Source organism: Trachurus japonicus, chromosome 8 (genome assembly GCF_045865225.1).
Source record: "Trachurus japonicus isolate A0001 chromosome 8, Traja_1.0".
In the NCBI taxonomy this organism is placed as follows: domain Eukaryota; kingdom Metazoa; phylum Chordata; class Actinopteri; order Carangiformes; family Carangidae; genus Trachurus; species Trachurus japonicus.
This window is the reverse complement of record NC_140914.1, coordinates 22,662,313-22,682,114: the sequence shown is the minus strand read 5'-3', so window position 1 is coordinate 22,682,114 and position 19,802 is coordinate 22,662,313. Positions and strand designations below refer to the sequence as shown.

The 19,802-nt window shown below is 41.7% G+C and overlaps 1 protein-coding gene and 1 long non-coding RNA gene across 3 annotated transcripts in view; both read right to left on the bottom strand.

Annotated features, from left to right (window-relative positions):
• LOC146983232 (unconventional myosin-XV-like) overlaps positions 1-19,715 on the bottom strand; it is a 46,260-nt gene extending 26,545 nt beyond the window's left edge. The window contains exons 1-6 of one of the 2 annotated variants that reach the window (XM_085784722.1): positions 19,602-19,715; positions 19,321-19,384; positions 19,092-19,201; positions 18,732-18,806; positions 668-758; positions 92-195 (exon numbers count right to left, since the gene is read on the bottom strand). In XM_085784722.1, coding sequence (XP_085640848.1) covers positions 92-195; positions 668-758; positions 18,732-18,806; positions 19,092-19,201; positions 19,321-19,384; positions 19,602-19,684 — 527 coding nt within the window. In that variant the 5' untranslated portion in view covers positions 19,685-19,715. The remainder of the gene's footprint in view (positions 1-91; positions 196-667; positions 759-18,731; positions 18,807-19,091; positions 19,202-19,320; positions 19,385-19,601) is intronic. The other variant, XM_085784723.1, reaches the window with a different exon arrangement.
• On the bottom strand, positions 12,678-14,686 carry LOC146983233 (uncharacterized). The gene is made up of 3 exons (XR_015036357.1): positions 14,596-14,686; positions 13,746-13,861; positions 12,678-12,772 (listed from the first exon to the last, which is right to left on the bottom strand). It is a non-coding gene; the product is annotated as an uncharacterized LOC146983233 (long non-coding RNA).
• Positions 19,716-19,802: the final 87 nt, after the last annotated feature.

Genomic DNA, 19,802 nt, shown 5'->3' with positions numbered 1-19,802 from the left:
AAAAGAAAAAAGACAAAAACAACAGCAGGATTACATTAAAGAAGATTTTTTATAGTGTGTGTTTATTTATGTGTTCTTATTCCATACTCACTCCTCCAGAAAGACCTCTATATATTTCCCAAAGCGACTTGAATTATCGTTCCGCACAGTTTTGGCATTTCCAAAAGATTCCAGCAGAGGAGCTGCCTCAAGTATCTACCAGGTATTCAAGCAAACAGTAAATCAGCAACCAGGAAGGCCAAGAAAAATGTCTACTACAACAGAAACAGCTGTTTATTCAGAGCACACGGGCCTAGCTTTTGCTAAAAGGAGTACAGAAGAAAAACTCAACTCAAGGACTAATTATGTTGACAGATTTTATAGGTCAAAGAAAATGCACAAAACAAACAAAAGATCTCTAATGAATATTGTCACACACCACAGCAAAACACAGCAAACTTCTATATGACCATAAGTGAAGATGAACAGTGAAATGTAAAGCACAAGTCATGCAGGGAACCCCACTACCTCAATCTGCTCCCAGGGAAAGAATTAGAGAAAACAGACACATTGCAAAAACAAACAAACATGTATTAGTCATGCCTCAAGGTACAGTAGGAATGCATGTTTGCATGTGTGTACTGTATGTATGTGTGTTTGTCTACAAATCTGCTGGCAGTGTGTGTACCTGTTGCACAAGATTGGATTTGTGGTGTATTGCCGCTAAGTAGCGAAGGACTAGCTTGGTGGCCTCGGTTTTCCCCGAACCGCTCTCCCCACTGAAACACAGTAACAGCCATATGACTCAGTGACTTTATACAGTATAGTAAAAAAAAAATTGTCCATGGGCTCTGCTCAAACGGTGACAACTCTTTTCTTTGCATGTCAGACAGCAAAGAAGACGTAAAATTAGAAGCAATGGAAAATCCATCAAAAAGAAACTGTCCTCGTGACACTGCATTTTTCCACTAATCAAGCTAGTTTTCATATTTTTTTCAAGCGTAATAATTTCTCTTGTCTGTCTGTCTGTCTCTGTCAGTCTGTCTGAAAACATCAAAATCACATAATTAAAGTTAAACTTAAAGTTTGAATTCTGAGGAAAATTAAGAAGTTTCATGACATTTCTGATTCACACAACAATGATAAAATCCAAAAAATACTCAAATGTCATTTTATTAAGTAAATCTGTAGAATCTAGTGCATTCAAATACAACTATTCAGCCACAATTATTAATTTTATGATGCATAAAATATGATAAGAGTTAATAAAATTATATGTTTTCAAATCGGGTACATAGTTCCTAAACCTCTAACTTCTACTGTAGCAATAAACAAATTATTAAATTTATTATCTATTAAAGTAACCACTGAATGTAGGGTGAATAAAAGCCTTTCACTGTATGTGTGGTTACTAAATTGATTGTGGAGCAGACAAACAAAACAGCTTCAGGCGATCTTGACAACTTTCTGTTTTTGCTTTATTCAGACAGTTTTTTAAGAAATAACAATGGCAGACCTCTAATATCTATCTACACATACTATTTTTGGATTCCCTCTACCAAATCTAGTGTCAGTATTTAGTGTTGTTTAATGGTGTGCACGCCCAGGGTGAGGATCAATTTGCATACTGGGCAGCAGAAGTGTGAGAACCCATTTGCTAATAGGTAAAATGAAGCTATTTCAATGGCAAAGTCGCAGCTCACTAAAAGCATAAGTGTGAACATTATCCGCACTTTGAGCAGCACTACACTCGGCTTTTATTAATCACTTAGAGCGTGCATGATCCTTCTCACTGCCGCTTGTGGAGTGTTTGCTTTAATTGACTAAGTGATGTGAGACCAGGCTAATCTTGCATTAGGTAAGGCCTCGATTCCACTTTTGCGTTAAACCACCTGAAACGCTCTATTGCACACACATGCACACACACTCACACACACACACACACACATACTCGCATTTGTCCCTTCATGGGGTCACGCGTTTTTAACCCAATTGTGGGGCCCACCCTTTCCAATGGTCCCAGACCTCTGTAAAAAATCAGGCAAGCTTAAAAAAAATTAACAAAATTTTCAGTCACTTTAGATTAGCCATTTTCTAAAGTTTTTTCTCTATGCTAGTTTTTTTGGTCACTTATGGGACACGTTTCTAGCATTTGTTACTTGGGGGGGTCCACTTACACACACACACAGATATGTCAAGTCTTTCTACCTTAGCGGGGACCAAAGAGTTATTAGTTGTTTCTATAGTTTTTTTATTAACAAAAAAAACTGCAAGGCTGCATCAGAGGTTTACATCCTGCATCTCCTCTCCTCACATTAGGTAGACAGAGCAGTGATAATCAAAAAACAATCACCTGCTTAAAATGAATCAACTGCTGATTATTACAGTGAGCTTTGATATCAGGAAAGCAGCTCCTTGTGTTGATAAGAACACAACATAATAGCATAATAACATATAACATGACAAATATTATAGCACCTCCTCATACAAGCCTGTCTATTACCTTGTAAAGTGAAACACTTTCACTCTAATTGTCTTTGCAGAGAAGTACTTCGATTTTTAACAGTATTTCACTGCCCTCCAGTCTCGATTCTTCAGGGCTTGAGGTTCTGCAGTGATGCAGCGCTGATGGTCCTCCTTCCCTGGGACTTGGTTCATCAGAATTTTTTTCTTTAAATGACGTTCTACTGCTGCACATTCTTCTGTTGTCCAGGTTCTTTTAACTGCAGGTTAAACAGTTTGTTTACCTAAATGGGCATAAAAAGGACAAGTTACAGAGTTATAAGAACTTTAACTTGTAACTACAACTGAAAAACTCAGATTGATTCCATTGGTCATCCAATGAAGTACTGACTTGGTTGAGACCATACAGGACTGTCCCATAGTCAGGAAAAATACATAGTTTTACCAACCAGTCACTTTTACACACAACCCCCTAGGTGCCACATAACTAAAATCTATTTAAGGCCGGGTGATGGAGGGCTTTTAGATTGCATATCAATGGCTTAATCAAGCCCAGATTTGGGATATTATCCAGCCCACTATGTGCTAATAAATGCTCAAAATGAACATGAATGTCTCATTTGAAACATCACGTGATTTATTGCACGGATCAGCTAAGAAGATTTGTGTGATTTCTGCCTCTCTCCCCCACCAGGCAATGTTTCTAGAGTCTCTGTCACACCTGTGTCATGATTGGTCAAAATCTAAAAGCCTGGTTGATAATATGTTAGTTTTCTTCCCTCACAAAACTGATTTACTTGGACATAAAAAAAGAAAGAAAAATGGGGTGGTGAAATAGGGACGTGATTGAAGACCTTCACAATGTGTTCATATGCCTGTTAGAGCTCTTTGCATTACATGATCAACAATATGTTTCAGACACGCCACAAACCCAAACAAAGTTAGCAACCAAAGTAAAACAGGGCTGCCTACAACACACAAGAAGCTTTAGAGTTTCTGTCTCCAAATGTATTGATGGACAGGCTGAGGAAAAGACGTCAGAAAACAGCATCAGAAACGTGGTGAAGTGAGGAGTAGCTACAGCTGGGCTGATCATTTTCAAGACCAGTAAGTCCCTGTTTGTTGTTATGCAGTTTGAATATTATAAGATGTTTGCTTATTTCTGTAAAACACAGCATAAAATGTATCTATAAAGATTATAAATTTAAAAAATATACAAAGTACTATACTGAAATGTACAGAAAGACACTATGCCAGTCGCAGTAGTGTAACACTGTGCAAAATATCAATATAAGTAGACATAAATTATATACACCAAGTGGTGAGAAATGAGGTAGAGTGTTATTGAGACAGATGTGCAAAATAGCTAACAAATGCGCAATTAGCCATGACCAGCAGGGCAATAGGGAAAATGGTTGGACCAGAAGTAGGGATGTGCGCGATTAGTCAACTATACGATTAAACGTCCCCTCCCTCACTAGTCGGCACCAGAATTACTAGTCATTTAAATTATTTATCAATATTTCATCCATGCACAATGTCAGTTATCTGTCGCCTCTAAGATTTCATGCAGCCGCCGCCACTAGTCGGGGCTGCGGCAGCGGCACTGTCAGACAGTGTCTCTCTCGCAGCCAGAGATGGGACCAAGTCACACATGTGCAAGTCTCAAGTAAGTCTCAAGTCTTAACCTTCAAGTCTCAAGTAAGTCCCAAGTCATTTTTCTTTGGGCAAGTCAAGTCAAGTCAAGTCACAGGTTATGTCAAGTCCTGCATAGGTCAAGTCAAGTCCAAGTCAAGTCACCTTATTATTGCAATTTCACCCGCAGAATCTAATCTAAATAAAGTGAAGACAATATTAGAATAGAATAGAATAGAAAATCTATTATGTCTTATGTCTTATCATGTCTTAATGCATTAATGAGCCTCTTCATAGATCACAAAAGGTCAACAAATAGAATAGAATAGGAAATCTATTCTATTCTATCATGACAACACCATTCTCAGCCTGCACTCATACCAAGTAGTTTTACAGTAGATATTAATTGATATTTTATATTCAAAAGTCAAAGAATGTGTAACATTGAAACATTCCTGGATGCTATGACTGACAGGCAAACAGCTGTGTAGTCACTGCAGATTCTGCAGCAGTGAGAACGTGAGGCTGAAGGAGAGGAGATTTAAAAAAAAAAATAAAAAAAAGGACACATTAGCTTCTCGCTATGGTAACGCTAGTAACAGGTGACTGTTACCATATGTCTATTGGTTGCTGTGCGTCTGAACCAACTCTGAACAGCGGCGGCGACGCAGCGTTAATGAAGCACCGTCAGGCCGCTCACCGTCACTGAAACTCTGGATTAAATCTCTGATTAAAAACACTGAGCTGCGAGCGTGATAGCGCGCCATGGATGTATTATATTATAGTCTAATAGATCCATGATGTAGCACCCCCGCTGCAGCGACCCTGACGGCCCCTTTGCTCCGTGTCAAACCCCCCCCCGCCCCCCTCTCAATCTCTCTCCCCCTCCCTCTCTCTCTCCAGCGGTCCTTTCAAAATAAATGCATAACAAGTCCGGGGAAGAAAAAAAAAACACCGACTGAGCTGGTGCCGTGCCGGTGAGAAATTCAGCGGTGGCGGCTGGTCATTCAAGTCATTGTGTCTCAAGTCAAGTCAAGTCCCGAGTCTTTAACCTCCAAGTCCGAGTCAAGTCGCATCAAAATAGCGATTCGAGTCGACTCGAGTCCAAGTCACAGTGACTCGAGTCCCCATCTCTGCTCGCAGCCCTCTCATTTAGTGAGCATACACACACGCATGCATGCATGCATGCATGCTCGCACGCATGCTCGCACGCACGCTTGCATGCATGCCCACACATCTACATATTTTGTACATTAATGTGTTTGGTTTGTATTGCATATTTAGCATGCATAGTGCACATTTCAGCTGCATTTAAAGTCCGATTTGGCGATTGTTGACTGTGATTAATGGCTTCAAATGGCTCTTAATACGCACAGTATTTCTTTCCGACAGTGTTTAACATTATAAATGAATAAATTCTACTCAATTTTAACTGCTTTCTGACTGTTTTCTTAAGTGTTAGACTAGTCGACTAGTATAAATTAAATTTTGCGTTTAATCGACAGGGAAATTAGTCGGCAGGAACATCCCTAATCAGAACTATAAGAACTATAAAGAACCCACTGCAGAGAGTTTGGAGTGCTGTCTGTCAAACAGAGGTGAGGTATTGTATAGTGTTATTGCTTGGGGGAGGAATGACAGCGAAGCTCTCTCAGTCTGTTGGGATTATTTCACGGGTATGTAGTGGTTTACATTTTTACACATCGTGATTGCTTCGTGGATCGTTACGTGAGACGACAGGCGGCCATGTTTGAGAGGGACAGACAGCGCAAGTGTTAACTGCGCCACGAGGGAAAGGAAACACAGTTAAAGCAGAAGTAAGTGATATATTTGTGTTAATATAAGTCTTAAATAGTTGTATCTTCAGACAGCAATCACTTACATAGAGTGTTTGGTCTGAAACACGGGTCTGTCAGTCACTCTGCTCTGCTCTGAGCCCAGGAGAAAACATTTATCGTATCCTACAGTTTTTATCCAATGAGGAGAGAGAACCGCATGCAGGGCTGTGTGTGCAGCCAAGGAACGCCGTGAATGTGGTGACGTAGGGACGAGGACTGTTATGGTGCGTTCAAGGCAGCCCGTAACACGTGTTTTTCCGACCTGTGAAGTCGTACCAGTTCGATCTGGTACGAGTTCACTGGTCAGAAGTTACGAGTGGCCGTTATAGTGACTTTCACAGGTAAAACAGGTCGGAAAAACACAAGTGGGTTGCCTGGAACGCTACAAAGTCGTAAGTTGTGTCTACTGTATACAGTAGTTACTTGTCACTCAGACTATAGACCCTTTCAGAGAGTATAAACAAAGACAGGTGTGGCTCATTAGAAAACGCTCTGGTACACTAAATTGAATGGAGCCTTAATTAGTATCCTTGGTAACACCTGTATTTGTTTATACTCTCTGAAACGGTCTATACTGGTTATTTCCCTCCACCCTTAACCCCCCCTGCTAATAACACAATAACCTCTGCACCTACTTTTGCACCATTATTGCCAAGAGGGCTGTCATAGAAATGTGCATTTTATTTAAAATGTATAAATGAAGAGGTCCTTTAAGAATTTTACACACACACACACACACACACACAACATACTCCATAGATGACCCTAGTCATAATTGGTTTGTGTTTGTCTGTACACTGTATGAATCAAGTTCCTCATGTTTCTCATAAATTAATTTAAGAAGCTTACCTCTCTTTTTAGCAAACTTCCTCCTCTGGTTTTTGGCAAAGGGGCTTTCTTGTGATGATGTGATGATTGTCTCATCTTCTGAACCCTGATCTTCTGCCATACTTGCATCTGAAAAAAGAAAATAGTTTGAATAAATAAACAAGATAGTCCTAGCATTCCAGAAACTGACTGCATTTGATCCTTTTCTTTCTGATAATTTAGTATATAATGTGAATCTATCTAAGGCAGGGGTACTCAAATACATTTGTCAAAGGGCCAGAATTTTTCTTAACAGACACCTTGGGGGCCGCACATTCAAATAGGCCGAGATTGAAATTAAATTCACCTTTTTTCGTCTAATAATTTAAATATTTTTATTTTACTTGTAAGCACATTTTTATTTATACACTTCACGGTGTTTTGTAAATGTCTTGACATTTCATCATTTACATATGCTGGAGCTTTACACTGCTGACTTGTATCCTCAGACATGCCCTGTGATTTTCAGCTTAAATATGACCTGACCATCACAGGACGTCTGACTCTGTTCTGAGGATACAAGTCATTGGTCCTGAAATGTGTGTTTCTCTTCTATAATACACATTCTACATCTCGGAGGCGACGTCTTTCCACACATGGGCTTCCTTCACCTTTCAAACGAGGCAGAGCTCAGTGGGAAACAGTAGGAGAGACACAGGCCGAGGGCACCGGGGCACAACAGCGGGGGAGAAGCAGGTCGTGCAGCTGTGCGCCGCAGACGTGCACGAAAAAACAATTGCGTCTCATCAAATGCGCGCGGCTACGGCTTTGAGTTGTGAGCATGACGTGCGGCTACATTGAATGGGTTTGAGCGCGCGCAAAAGACGCTTCATCTGAACGGCCCCCCATGCATGATGCACACACAGTTGAACCAAGACGGCGGTGAAAATCACCCACGGTCTCTGCAGACAGGCAGGGAAAACCCTGCAGTCCAGCCCGCTCCCCAAACACTCGCGCATGGTGATTTGGGTTCGTCAGCGTTTCTGTATCCCAGTGCAGCGCCTCACAGGCACACACAAACGCTACGCACGTGTTTCCATGTCCCAGCGCTTTGACTTACAGGCGCACGGAGCCCGAGAAATACAGTATACAGTAATATGTAAACTAGTAGAACTCGGTCTGATTGGAAGGTTCGGCAGGCCGGATGCGGCCCGCGGGCCGCCTATTGAGTACCGCTGATCTAAGGTGACAGAAAAAGTTGCGCATACTGTTCTAATTTGACAGATTAAATCATAGCAGATACAATTTTTCAAAATTTGTGAGTCTATAACGTCACAGAATATTTGAAAGCTTTAAATTTTGTGTGATAAGCAGGGTTCAAAATTAGCGGTCGCCAGTCGCCAGTCGCCAGTCGCCAGTGGCGACTAACTTTGATGCTTTGGCGAGTAAAGGAAGCCGGCTGACCGGCCACTCTGGCGAGTGAAAAAAATCCAACTACTTCGTTGTTGTTACTGTTCCTCCCGACCCGGCTGTGACGCTTGGGTTGTGAGCCGGTGTCATGCAGATCCTAAAGCTCATAACATGCCGTATAGCAATGATTTGTGACCAATTACAACGCTCGCGGCGCACGAGTGTATTCCTCTCTCTTCAGTCTGGTGTTTGGCTGCACTTTCAATAAGAGAAGTTCCATATGAGCGTGATCAGCTGAGACAGAGCACAATGGATGTGGCATTGATCAGATATCGCAGCGCACATGTTTATTTAACGGCAAATAAAAAATAAGAAATTGGAGCAATGTTTTGCAGCCAAACACCAGACTGAAGAGAGAGGAACAGCAGCTCCTCTGACAGCTCCTCTGTGGAGCTGCAGGAGAACTGCAACATATATATATATTTTTTTATTGCAGCGCCGTTATTACAGGTGATGCACATCTATGTCCGTGTAGCTACATTTATTGTCTGATCTTCCTTCATGGTGCACAGTGTCAGTCCTCCTGTGAAACTTTTGGTTACTAAATAATATGACTGAAGGCAGTGGAAGTCTGCACATGTCGACACGCCCCCATGAGTTGACAACATAAGGAGCTAATAAATAAATATATATAAATAACTGATAGTATTATTCGGTCAAGTTCTTGTTATAGGTTAATGGTTAAATGGTTAACCATGTGCATCCCTAAAATAAACCTTTTAGGGGAAAAAAGGCAAATTTGACTCCTTTATTCCACACAAAAATATGCTAATAGCTATGATATGTGTTAAAAATGCTTATGAGTGTATTATAACAGTTCAACACAATGAAAAATATACAAAACAGCTATACATAATTTTTGGCCAGTAAAAAATCTTTCTGGCCAGTAGATTTTTAAAGCTCACTAGCCAGTTGGCCAGTGAGCAAAAAAGTTAAGTTTGAACATCTGACCAGTTATATGCATGTCTGACAGAGTAGTTTGTTATTGCTCTGTATTATCTCTTAAAAGGTTAACATCTTCTAAACTGAATACCTCTTTTACTGACAGGCTTTCAGGATGCTAACAGTCTCCACTCACCCTTTGTAAAGCCATCTCAGACTTGGACTGAGCTGAAGGGCCCTCTGTACTGTCATCACTCAATGATTCAATTTGCGCATCTGTGTTTTTTCCTTTTTATTTTTTTAATAACATTTAGGCTATATGCCCATCGAGAGTGAGTGAGTAAGCGCGAGAGAAACAGCGGGTGCACCAGATGATTGCCAACCGGCAAAAACTGAAATGAGATGGTTAAAGAGAGGAAAAACACATAATATACAATAGGCCTATATGTCCAAAAGACTTAGTCCCGTCGTCACGACGTGAACGAGGGAGGATCTGATGGTGGCTCAGGTTTAGTGATGAGGAAACTGTCACTGCAGCTGCACATCTGTCAGCAGCTGCTCCAAACAGACACGTGAAGGGACAGATTAGATGTTGATTTTGTTAACAGTGACTTTGTTACACCCAAACATTAAGCATATATTGGGTGCTGTCCGGTACAACTGACCTGCTCCCTCCCCACGGTGCGACTTGAAAACTCCTCTTTCTCCAAAGCGGGAGATGACAGAAAGAGCCCGAGAATTACTGTAACTACTGTAACATCGAAGCTACATTGTTGCGAGTTATTGGCTCAGGCAGAAGCTTTGCGCGGTGCACACTGTTTCAGCTGCCTATTCTGTCATAGTTTATCAACGTTTTTCCGTCATTCTTCATTAGGATAATGTTAAAGGAGCTTGAGGCAAGATCAAGGAATAAAACTCACTAGCGATACAACGGCCGTAGCGGCCGTCAGGGTTACTGCAGCCATCAGCCAAGCTGGTGCGGGAGCGCGCATCAACTCTCCACAGCAGCAGCTGATGATGTGACAGTGACACTGTGGCTGAATTGGAAACGGCACAACGTTACTATACCAGTGTTTTCCATTAATCAGCCGCCACAGTTTGGTTTGGGTCAGCCGCAGCAGTCTCTCACAGAAAAAAAGAACAGCTTTCACTAGCCTATCTCTCATCTCTGCCAGTCAGCCCCTCTCCCTGCTGTCTCACGACACACGCACGCACGCGCACACACACGTCGCGCTTGGCTGTTAATAAACAGTAAATGCGCCGTGCCGCGCTCATTGTACAGTGCTCAATTTACCGCGACACCGGGAGGTTGACCGCCCAGGCATCAGGTCAGCAGCACACCGGCCGCCGCCGCCGCCTCTGTGAGCTGCTGGTGCCGCTCAGCTGCTCATGACTCTGCTCTCCTCCCAACACGTCGGAGAATTTCCTTACAGGCGTTGTTTGGATAAACTGACCACGGATGAATCAATCGGCTCATTGTAAAACTATTTATTTATTTATTGAAGTAGCCTAAATATGGTGATTTTTGTAGGTACAGATGCAGATCGAGCCCCAAGGCTGCGCTGCTCACACACACCTGAAGCTCCACTTTTCATTCAAATGAACTAATGCACCAATGCATTTATCTCCTAAAAACAATTCAACCAGCCGGCAGAAAACGTCTAAAAACCTGTGGGGAAGTTACTCGGCTCGTTTTCTTCCCTGTAAGGAGGACAAAGTTTGCCCGGCCGATGAGCTCAGCTCCCCGGCTGCAGCCTCTGTGACGAGCCGCTGCTGCCGCTGCGTGTGTGGCTCTGCACTCCTCCGAAAAATGTCGGAGCAAATCTACTTATGGTACAGACACACCAACTCCGGCAACGGACGTCAAGTCAACGGATCCCATTCATTGTCTATGTAGAGCAGCAGCTCCGGCCGCGCGGTGCATGATGGACACAGCACGTCGAGTTGACGGCCCCGTCACCGTATGTGAATTTGCATAAAGTTGGAAAAATTGAACTTTATGCAAATGACGTCCGTCCAACGCAATGCGGCCGGCTCAGAAACTTCGTTCAAACTATCAAACTAGGCGGTGTTGATCAAATATGAATCCAGATTCTGTTACTGCACTACACATTTCCCGCCTCAAATGTTTTCAGAAACATACTTTAGTGTGTTGTTTAACTGTAAAATGAGATCGTTTGTGACCCGGCCGCCATGTTGGAAACGGCAGAGCGAAGCTCAAGCTCCACACCACGTCACACAGACCCGCCCACTCGCCGGTGCGCTCGGCGATTCGTTGCGTCGGGATCCGTCGCCGCCGGAGTTGGTGTGTCTGTACCATTAGTCAGACGTTATTTGGATAAACTGACAACAGATTGGGAATCTAAACTGTCACTTTCTCGCATGAAAAAATATTAAAATTTTAAAAAGTGACGTTATTTCTCTACTCGCTGCTCACATGACTGTTTAGGCTGGAAGATCCGCCGACCGCTAGTCGCAAGCGGAGGAAAGCCGAAGCTGTCGAGGACGCGCATGCAGCGTCATTTGACATCACATCCGCGGACAGCGCGGGAAATTCGGACCCAGAATTGCAGCGCATTATGCAGCACACAGCCTGTTCAAGGCAACGGAGAGATACGCGAGTGGGCTCATTCTTTTTGGTTTTGAACGCTTCATCGCCCATTAGCAGTAAAAAACTTAAAACGCATGTGCATTTCTTGCCTCATGAACCTTTAAGTTAATTTTGTGGTGGAGACAAAATAGTTCTTGACAAAAAGTGGTGGGGACATGTCCCCAGCGTCCCCAGCGTAAATGACGCCTATGGGTGAATGCATCACACAGATATTACAATATATTACGGTTTAAGCAGTCGTTTGCGATATGGATATTGCATATGTTGATATTGCAATGACGATAAATTTGCGATTTATTGTGCAGCACTACTGATAAGCACAAAACTTTTGGCCAAGTACAACTATTTTTATGAGGAGTCTCATAAACCTCCAACATCAGAAAAGAGGCTGAACAGTTATTTTTCTAAAAAGTTTTCTTCATCATGCAGCAGTTAAGAAAGTGTGTAAAATAAGTTACTTTACTGGTAATCCAAAGGTTACTTGTTACTTTGGAAGTGAAAGGTGTCACCCATTGAGAAAAGAAAACACAGGATCCACACAATGGGCCCCACGAGGGTCAGTGTTAGAAGTCTCCCTATCTTAACACCACAACAGAGGCCTAAAAAGTGATCTCACTTCAAAATATTTTCTTCATCATGCAGCAGCTCAGAAAGTGCATTATTGTTGTTGTAAATACTTTAGTTTGGATGCAGAGAAGTGTTGTCCTGTAGGTTAACAATCACTTATAGAAGGGTCCATACGGAGGGCCCCAGTAAGGACATGAACTTGAAACTTGGTGTGTGTGTGTGTGGAAGAGAAAAGTTGGAAAACCCTTTTGAAGGAAGAGTATCTATCAGGGCCCCATTAAGACATGACCTGAACCTTGTGTGTGTGAAACCAGTTAGCTAAATGGAGATCAAATAGAAACTAGTGTGTCAAGTTATCAGTGCACTTTATAAAGAACTCAATCACATTCATTCTTTCCATTACCTTTGGAGCATCACATTCAGCAGCAGCAGCATCATCTTCACCATAAACCTTGGAGGACAGATCAACAGGAGGCACAGCCATCTCTTCTTCTGCTGCTGGAGCCTGCTTGGATGTCACCTGGTGTTTAGACATAAAAGAAGAAGACAGTCAGCTTGTGTAACTACTTCTATGCATTAATTTAAAATGTTACTGTTGAATATGCAAAACAGTTTCACATTTTCTTTACAGTCTTCTATTGGCCCAGCACTTACCTTAAAGCAGATATCAGTGGAATGTTTTTGTTAATATAAGTCCTAAATAGTCCTATTTTCCGTCAGCAATCACTTACATGAAGTATTTCAGCCTAAACACGAGTCTCTCCGTCACTCTGCTCTGCTGTAACCCGAGGAGAAAATTTTCCTTGTGGGATACAAGTGTTATCCAATGAGGGGAGAGAACGGCATGAAGGGCTGTGTGTGCAGCCAAGGGATGCGCGTGAATGTGGTGACGTAGCACGAGGACCAATTGATGCCTGACAAGGGCGGGGGCTGCTAACTCATGGTGCGTTCAAGGAAACTCGTACTTTGTGTTTTTCCTTCCCGTGAACTCGTACCAGATCGAACTGGTATGACTTCACGGGTCGGAAGTTACGAGTGGCCGTTATAGGGAACTTTCACAGACAACAGGACGGTAAAAACACGAGCTACGGGTTACCTGGAACGCTACCAAGTCGTAGTTGTGACTTGAAGCTGTAACTTACGGTTTCAAAAGCCTGCCTTGAACACAGCATTAGCCGAAACGGCCGTGCCGATGATATCTGCTTTAATAGTACTTGAATGTGCTGGACACTTTACATACAGCAGAAATAAAATAAATAACTTTACATTTGTATATTTGATTATACCAGTGTGTACCTGAAACTTATCTTATGGAAATCAGGCTCATTTATACACACCTACTATATACCTAAACACATTGGATTTAAACAAGACAGACGAATGAAGCCACTTATTTCTATAAGATATCTTCTGAATGAAGAATGTTAATAATGAATAGTATCTAAAAATGTGCTGCTGTAATTTGCAGCTACTGAAAGCACTAGAGATCATACCTTTGATATTATTGATAAATCTCACTGCAAACCATGGCTTGTCTCCAGCTGACAGAATATATGAGATTGCATCTTCAACAGGCTTTATCCAGGCCTTCCTTTTGGATGTCATTGCTCTGTGAAAATATTTTTATAACATTAAACAGCTGTGCAGCATGAGAAAACAGACTGCTCATTCATTCATTCATTCTGTAATTTAAAAAATATCATAATCAGCTGAACTGTAGCTTAGCAAGTTATTATTTATTTTCTCAATTATGAGAATATGGCATGTGCTACGAATATAGCTGTTTTGGATTCATGCTTCAATTATTGTGACTCACACAGATCATTAACCCCTGACTAATAACATCGGTTAGCTTAACTATTTCTCAACACGACTGCATTTGAGGGGGTGGCCCGGACCCCACAACGCTTAACTGATCTAGCCATGCCTACCGCAACTCTCTCCCTGACCAGGCCTGAGCCCCGGGCCACAGTGAGCGTACCTGGCCCAGAGCGATAGGCCTGAGACCCAGAGCATAGTTAGCTTAGCCTGGGCCTAGGACCACAGGTAACGTTAGCTTTACTGACCGGGCCCGTGCCTACCGCGAGGCATATAACGTAACCGAACAATTACGTTTGTTTTACAATGATTATGTGACATTTTTGACTACTATAACATGACGTTGCGTGTGCTCGTATACCCCCATAAAGCCTGCGTTCAACACTGTTAGCACTTAGCTGTAAGTCACCCGGATGTTCGCCCTTAGCAAAACAGTTTCTACCGTACTTCGTATCGTAGCTTCCATAAAATAAGTACGAGACGAGCATTTCCGTTGAAAGCGGCAACAACACATTTATCAAATACCTTATCAGACGTTGAAACTCCTCACTTCAGAGCTCCGCCGTCTCATGAATATTCGCCAGGTTAATTAGCCATGTGTTCCACCGGATTGCGTCATCGGACGGATGATACTTCCGCTTAAAGAGCCCGGTGATGAAAAAAAAAAAAAAAAAAAAAAGAGCCCGGTGATGCGAGGCTACTTCCCAGGCCCGTAGCCAGCCTTGTGGAGGGGGGGCTCCCCCCCGCCCCCCCCCCCCCAAAAAAAGTAAATAAATAATAATAATAAAGGCACACACTTCTTTTTTTCCCCATTATAACTTCACTTTGACATCACGTGTTTCTCTTCCTCCACTATCCTTTACTGTTGCTCTCATTTACAACAAAATTTTCACCATGTAATTCATTTTTTCTATATATATATATATATATAAAAAAGGCTTAGCTTTTTCATAACAATAATCATAATAATGTTTAATGTAGTAAAATGTATCTCTCTCTCTCTCTCTCTCTCTCTCTCTCTCTCATACTCACACACACACACACACAGACACACACACATAGGTACCTGCAAACTGGAAATGATGATAAACTGGAAATGATGATAAAGTAAACCCCAGAAAGTTTTTATGATTTTAAGAGGTAAATGAAGCATTCTGGTGTACTCTGAGAAGAATATAATGGGAAGACAACATTCGCTTCAGATAAAAAAAAAAAAAAAAAAACACATTTGGTAGGCTACTGACTGAGGTTTCTATCTTTGTAATGGCAAGAATGGCTGGACTGTATGACACTGGTCTAGTGGGGAGCTGTGGCTGGTGAGAAAAAACAAAACTTTTTTTTTTTTCAATCTTTTGACCTGGACCAGCCTTTCAAGGCTCCGTTTCCTCTGCTTCTGCCCTGTTCTCATCTGTATGATGGCTGTAGCTACTGTCAGATATTAATAAATGAAAGGAGGCTCCCATTCCCATTTGGAGGTTGCAGGTATAACACACGCACACATGCACATGCACACACAGTAACGCACGCACGCACACACACACGCACGCACACACCTGTTGCTGTCTCCCTCTCCTCTGCTCTCTGGACTGGGCTGCCTGGCTGTTCTTTTGGGCTACCAAGTGTGCATGGGCCTTTTGGACTTAGATTTGAGTTCTCACGGACCGGACGCGTCAGTTCAGTCCGAAAATATGTAGAAATTAATTCGGTCAGGTCGCGCTCCTACTCGGCTTCTCTCTCTCTCTCTCTTTTCTTTTGGCCGGGTTCGGACCAACTTAATTCAAGGTCCGGGTTTCAACACCGGTTGTCAGACCGGGTTCGGCTTTTAACTTTCAGGCCCGTTCAGGTTGATGCCAGGTGCAGGACTTTAGAGCAGCATGTCAGTGCTGCTGACGCACCGCACCACTGCACCGCAGGTTGCAGAGCGTCAACTCGCGCGGCGCCCTACTGCGCTATGATTGGCTAGAACTCACAGGCTTTGGGCTGTTTGCTTCAGCAGCAGTCCAGTTAACACGGGGACACGCATCCCACACCAATCAGAGAGTTATTAGAGAGCCTAATACACGACAAGCACCACATTTGCGGCAGCGGTGGGGTGGTGGTGGTGGGGGTGTGTGTGTGGGGGGGTTCGAACGAACCCTCCGATCCCCCTTGGCTACGGGCCAGCTTCCGCTAAAAGCGCTAGCTCTACAAAGTTAATGGTTAGCAGCTAATTAGCCTAAGATAACAGAAACGATCTTTTATATTGTTATCTGGGGAACAATGCTTTCTACCTACAGCTATTTCAGCATCAAATGGCACAGTTTGTATTAATACTAATGTTGTAAGTTTGTTTCTTGTAGTCCCACAAAACTTTTTATAGACAAAAAATCTTAATTAAAAATAAAATAAAACTGAAAATAAACATACCTTAATAATTTGAGGTTCAGTTGTTACAGCATCGGTCTTTTTTTTTAATTTTAGATTTTTATTTTATTTATTTAAACAAATGCATTTACAAATTAGTCAGGCAAATATTATATCTGTCCAAAATTAAACAAGAGCAGACATCATGTTTCAGAGATAATTATAAAGAATAACATTAAATAAACAAAAATTAAGATAAGTGAGTAAAAATCAAAACAAACACATATCAAATATAGAAGGGAAGAGAAAATGTAAATAAAAACATACATTAAATCATCAAGGATTAAAACAATTGTTACGCTACATTAGTCAGATCATTTCATTTTTTATTTTTCATTTTACAGCATCGGTATGTGTTATCATTACAGTATTAGCTCTCAAACAAATCCCGTAAAATCCCGCGAGACTATGACGCTTAATGGTCTTGAACATTAGCTAATATTGGCTAATATCACACACACTTCCGGAGTGGGGCCCAGCAAAATGACACACACTTCCGGAAGTGTGTGTGTGGCTGCAGTTGCATCCCCCAAGCTCCAGGGGGCCAGTGAGCACACACACTTCACACACACGTTTCCACTTTTTGTCACCTTGTGGGCCAAGTGAGAAAAAAGCATGAGGAGCATCAGGGAAGGCTCCTGAGCCACGTTAAAGCACTAAACGGTGTGGGGCCCAGCAAAATGGCCCCACGAGAATTCATGGCCCCATACTGTTGGTGGGCTACAGGTGGTATGGCCCCACCAAGTAATAAATGCGAGAGCACACACACACACACACACACACACACACACACACACACACACACACATGCTAAGCTGCCAACAGCTTAATGCTAAATACCACCATTATGTAAGCTTTGCCAAATGAGGGGGTGAAGATATGTGTGTGTGTGTGTGCGCGTGTGCCTGTGTCTGTGTGTGCATGTGTTTAGGGACACCAGCACCTTGACCACATTCCAGCATAAGGTTTCAGCTCACAGGCTGGTTAGCTAAAAACCGGGCCATTACTGGTCACTGAACACCAGACCTCGGTTACCCCATAACACGCACTCAGTGACACACACACACACACACACACAACTGCAGGTTCCACACACCTTCACTCAGAAAGACACACACACACAAACACACACCCACAGACCTGAAACATAACCTGTTCCTGGCCCAGACCTGGCTGGGCTTTCCTTACAGGTGTCTCCTTCCGAACACAGCTTGAGTGTTCCAGGTGTGTGCGAGTGTGTGAATGTAGATGTATTTGTGTATTGTGTATGATTATTTATAGTCATTTCAAAAAACCAAGTATCTATGTGCAAGTGTCCAAACACTCAGTATATGTGAGTTCATTCTTACATCAGTGTTGGATGTAAATATATTACATGTAAGTTAGTGTGTATTGGAATTTTGACATGACACTGAGAGAGACAGATGAGGTTCGAGAGTGAGGGATGGCTCTGTCTTAAGTTTGCTGGCCAGTAAACCACAGACAGACACTCATGAATTTACAAACACTAATCCCTCTGGAGATGGAAACCTGACTGTCTGAGAAGCTATTGTAAGACAACAACAGTTGACGCCTCTATAATCAAAAGAATTAGCATATTTATTATATCATCTGTAGTTTAGTGAGGATTAGCCTCATTTGTTTCACCTACCTCTATATGACTGAATGAATTTCTTTCTTTCAAAAAAAAAAGTAAAAATAAATAAATAAAAGTGGCCTCAAATCATAGTATACACACAAGTTTGACAAAGGAGTAGGAAGTGGTATACAAAAAAAAATCCTACTACTTTTTTAACTCATCACGACTTATATATTGCTAACAATATGTACTGTATGCACAAAAATGCATTTTCAAAAATATAATTGTCTTTATTTTAAATAACTGATTGAACAGTGAAAAAGGCCACCGCTCATCCAAAATAGCAACCGCACACTCAAAACACTGCGCATATATGAATTTATTGTAAGCTTTCTGTCAATAAATTGTTAACATACATAGCAGTATTTACAAAAAGTGAATTACTTGTGTAAATTGCTTCACCTTAAAAACCCACTGCTTTCCTTCATATTCTGCTTAGTTTTGTTTTCTTCACTATAGCCTACCTACATTTAATTACCAGTAACCAGTACGCATTTTATTGGTACCAAATTCATGCAACAGAGATTGTAGTCATAGTTGTTACCAGAATTTTACTTTAGTGAACTTTGATATCAAATCAGTAAAATGGCAGATGACATGAGTGAATTCAGCCTCTTACCTGATTATCATCACCTGGTTGTGTTTGGCATCCATCATTTTGGAGTAAGCAGTGTTTGCTATGGCAAACAAATGCCTGTAGAAAAGGAAGAAGACTGAGTAGTTGTAACAAGTGCTGAGACATTTAAAGAGATCATAGAAATGACCTTAAAATTATATTCTTTTTCCTCTCTTTATAGGTAAGTGCCCTTTCTTTCCTCAATTCTTTGATGACAAAAGAGCAAAAAGAAGAGAAGCTTCAAAATAGGACATGAAACTACACAAGATGATGTATTCAGTTCTGTTTTGAAAAATAACAATAATAATGATCACTTTGTTTTCAGTTTACTGTCTCTGAAATTTGAGATTGAACATTACTTACGGGGGGTTTTCTCCCAGAGAACAACCCTTGTACAGCAGCACCATGTCCGTGCCATAGATGTTGTACATCTTATAGGGGTTTACAGACACCAGAATACTACCTATGTAAGTCTGAAGCCAAAAAAGAAAAAAAGAGATGGATTTGTAAAATCAAATACAGACTCAGTCTAATCTAAGGTTAAATAGCTGGCTATATGGGTGTTTGATGTTAGTGCTGTTCAGATACTTACATAAATGAGTTCTCGCTCAAACCTTTTCCTCATGTTTAGCAGAACCGTCCCTTCATGCAACTCCCTGGTCAGACGCATTAAAGAATAGTTATTACATGTTGCAGAAGAGTGCAAATCACACCAGCACCCTGACCACTTTTGGATCATTCTTTAGTCATGTCTCATCTCTAGACAATACACATTTGTTTCAGTCTAGAATCTGATATGACTGAAATACACAGAGTGTAGTTTTACTTTTGTATTTGTAGATCTCTCTCAGACAATTATACTTTTTTACGTACTCTAGCTGGGTCATATCCTCCACCCCATCTTCTTCTCTTTGCTCATGGTGAGCCAGCGTGGGCAGGCTTCTGATGGAGTACATCTAAAATACATATGCAAACAGTTAGAAATACATGTACATAAGTCAGTTGGTACATGTATAAATAAATGTGTACATTCTAATGTTGATGCATACCAATATTCATCCCATATAAATTACC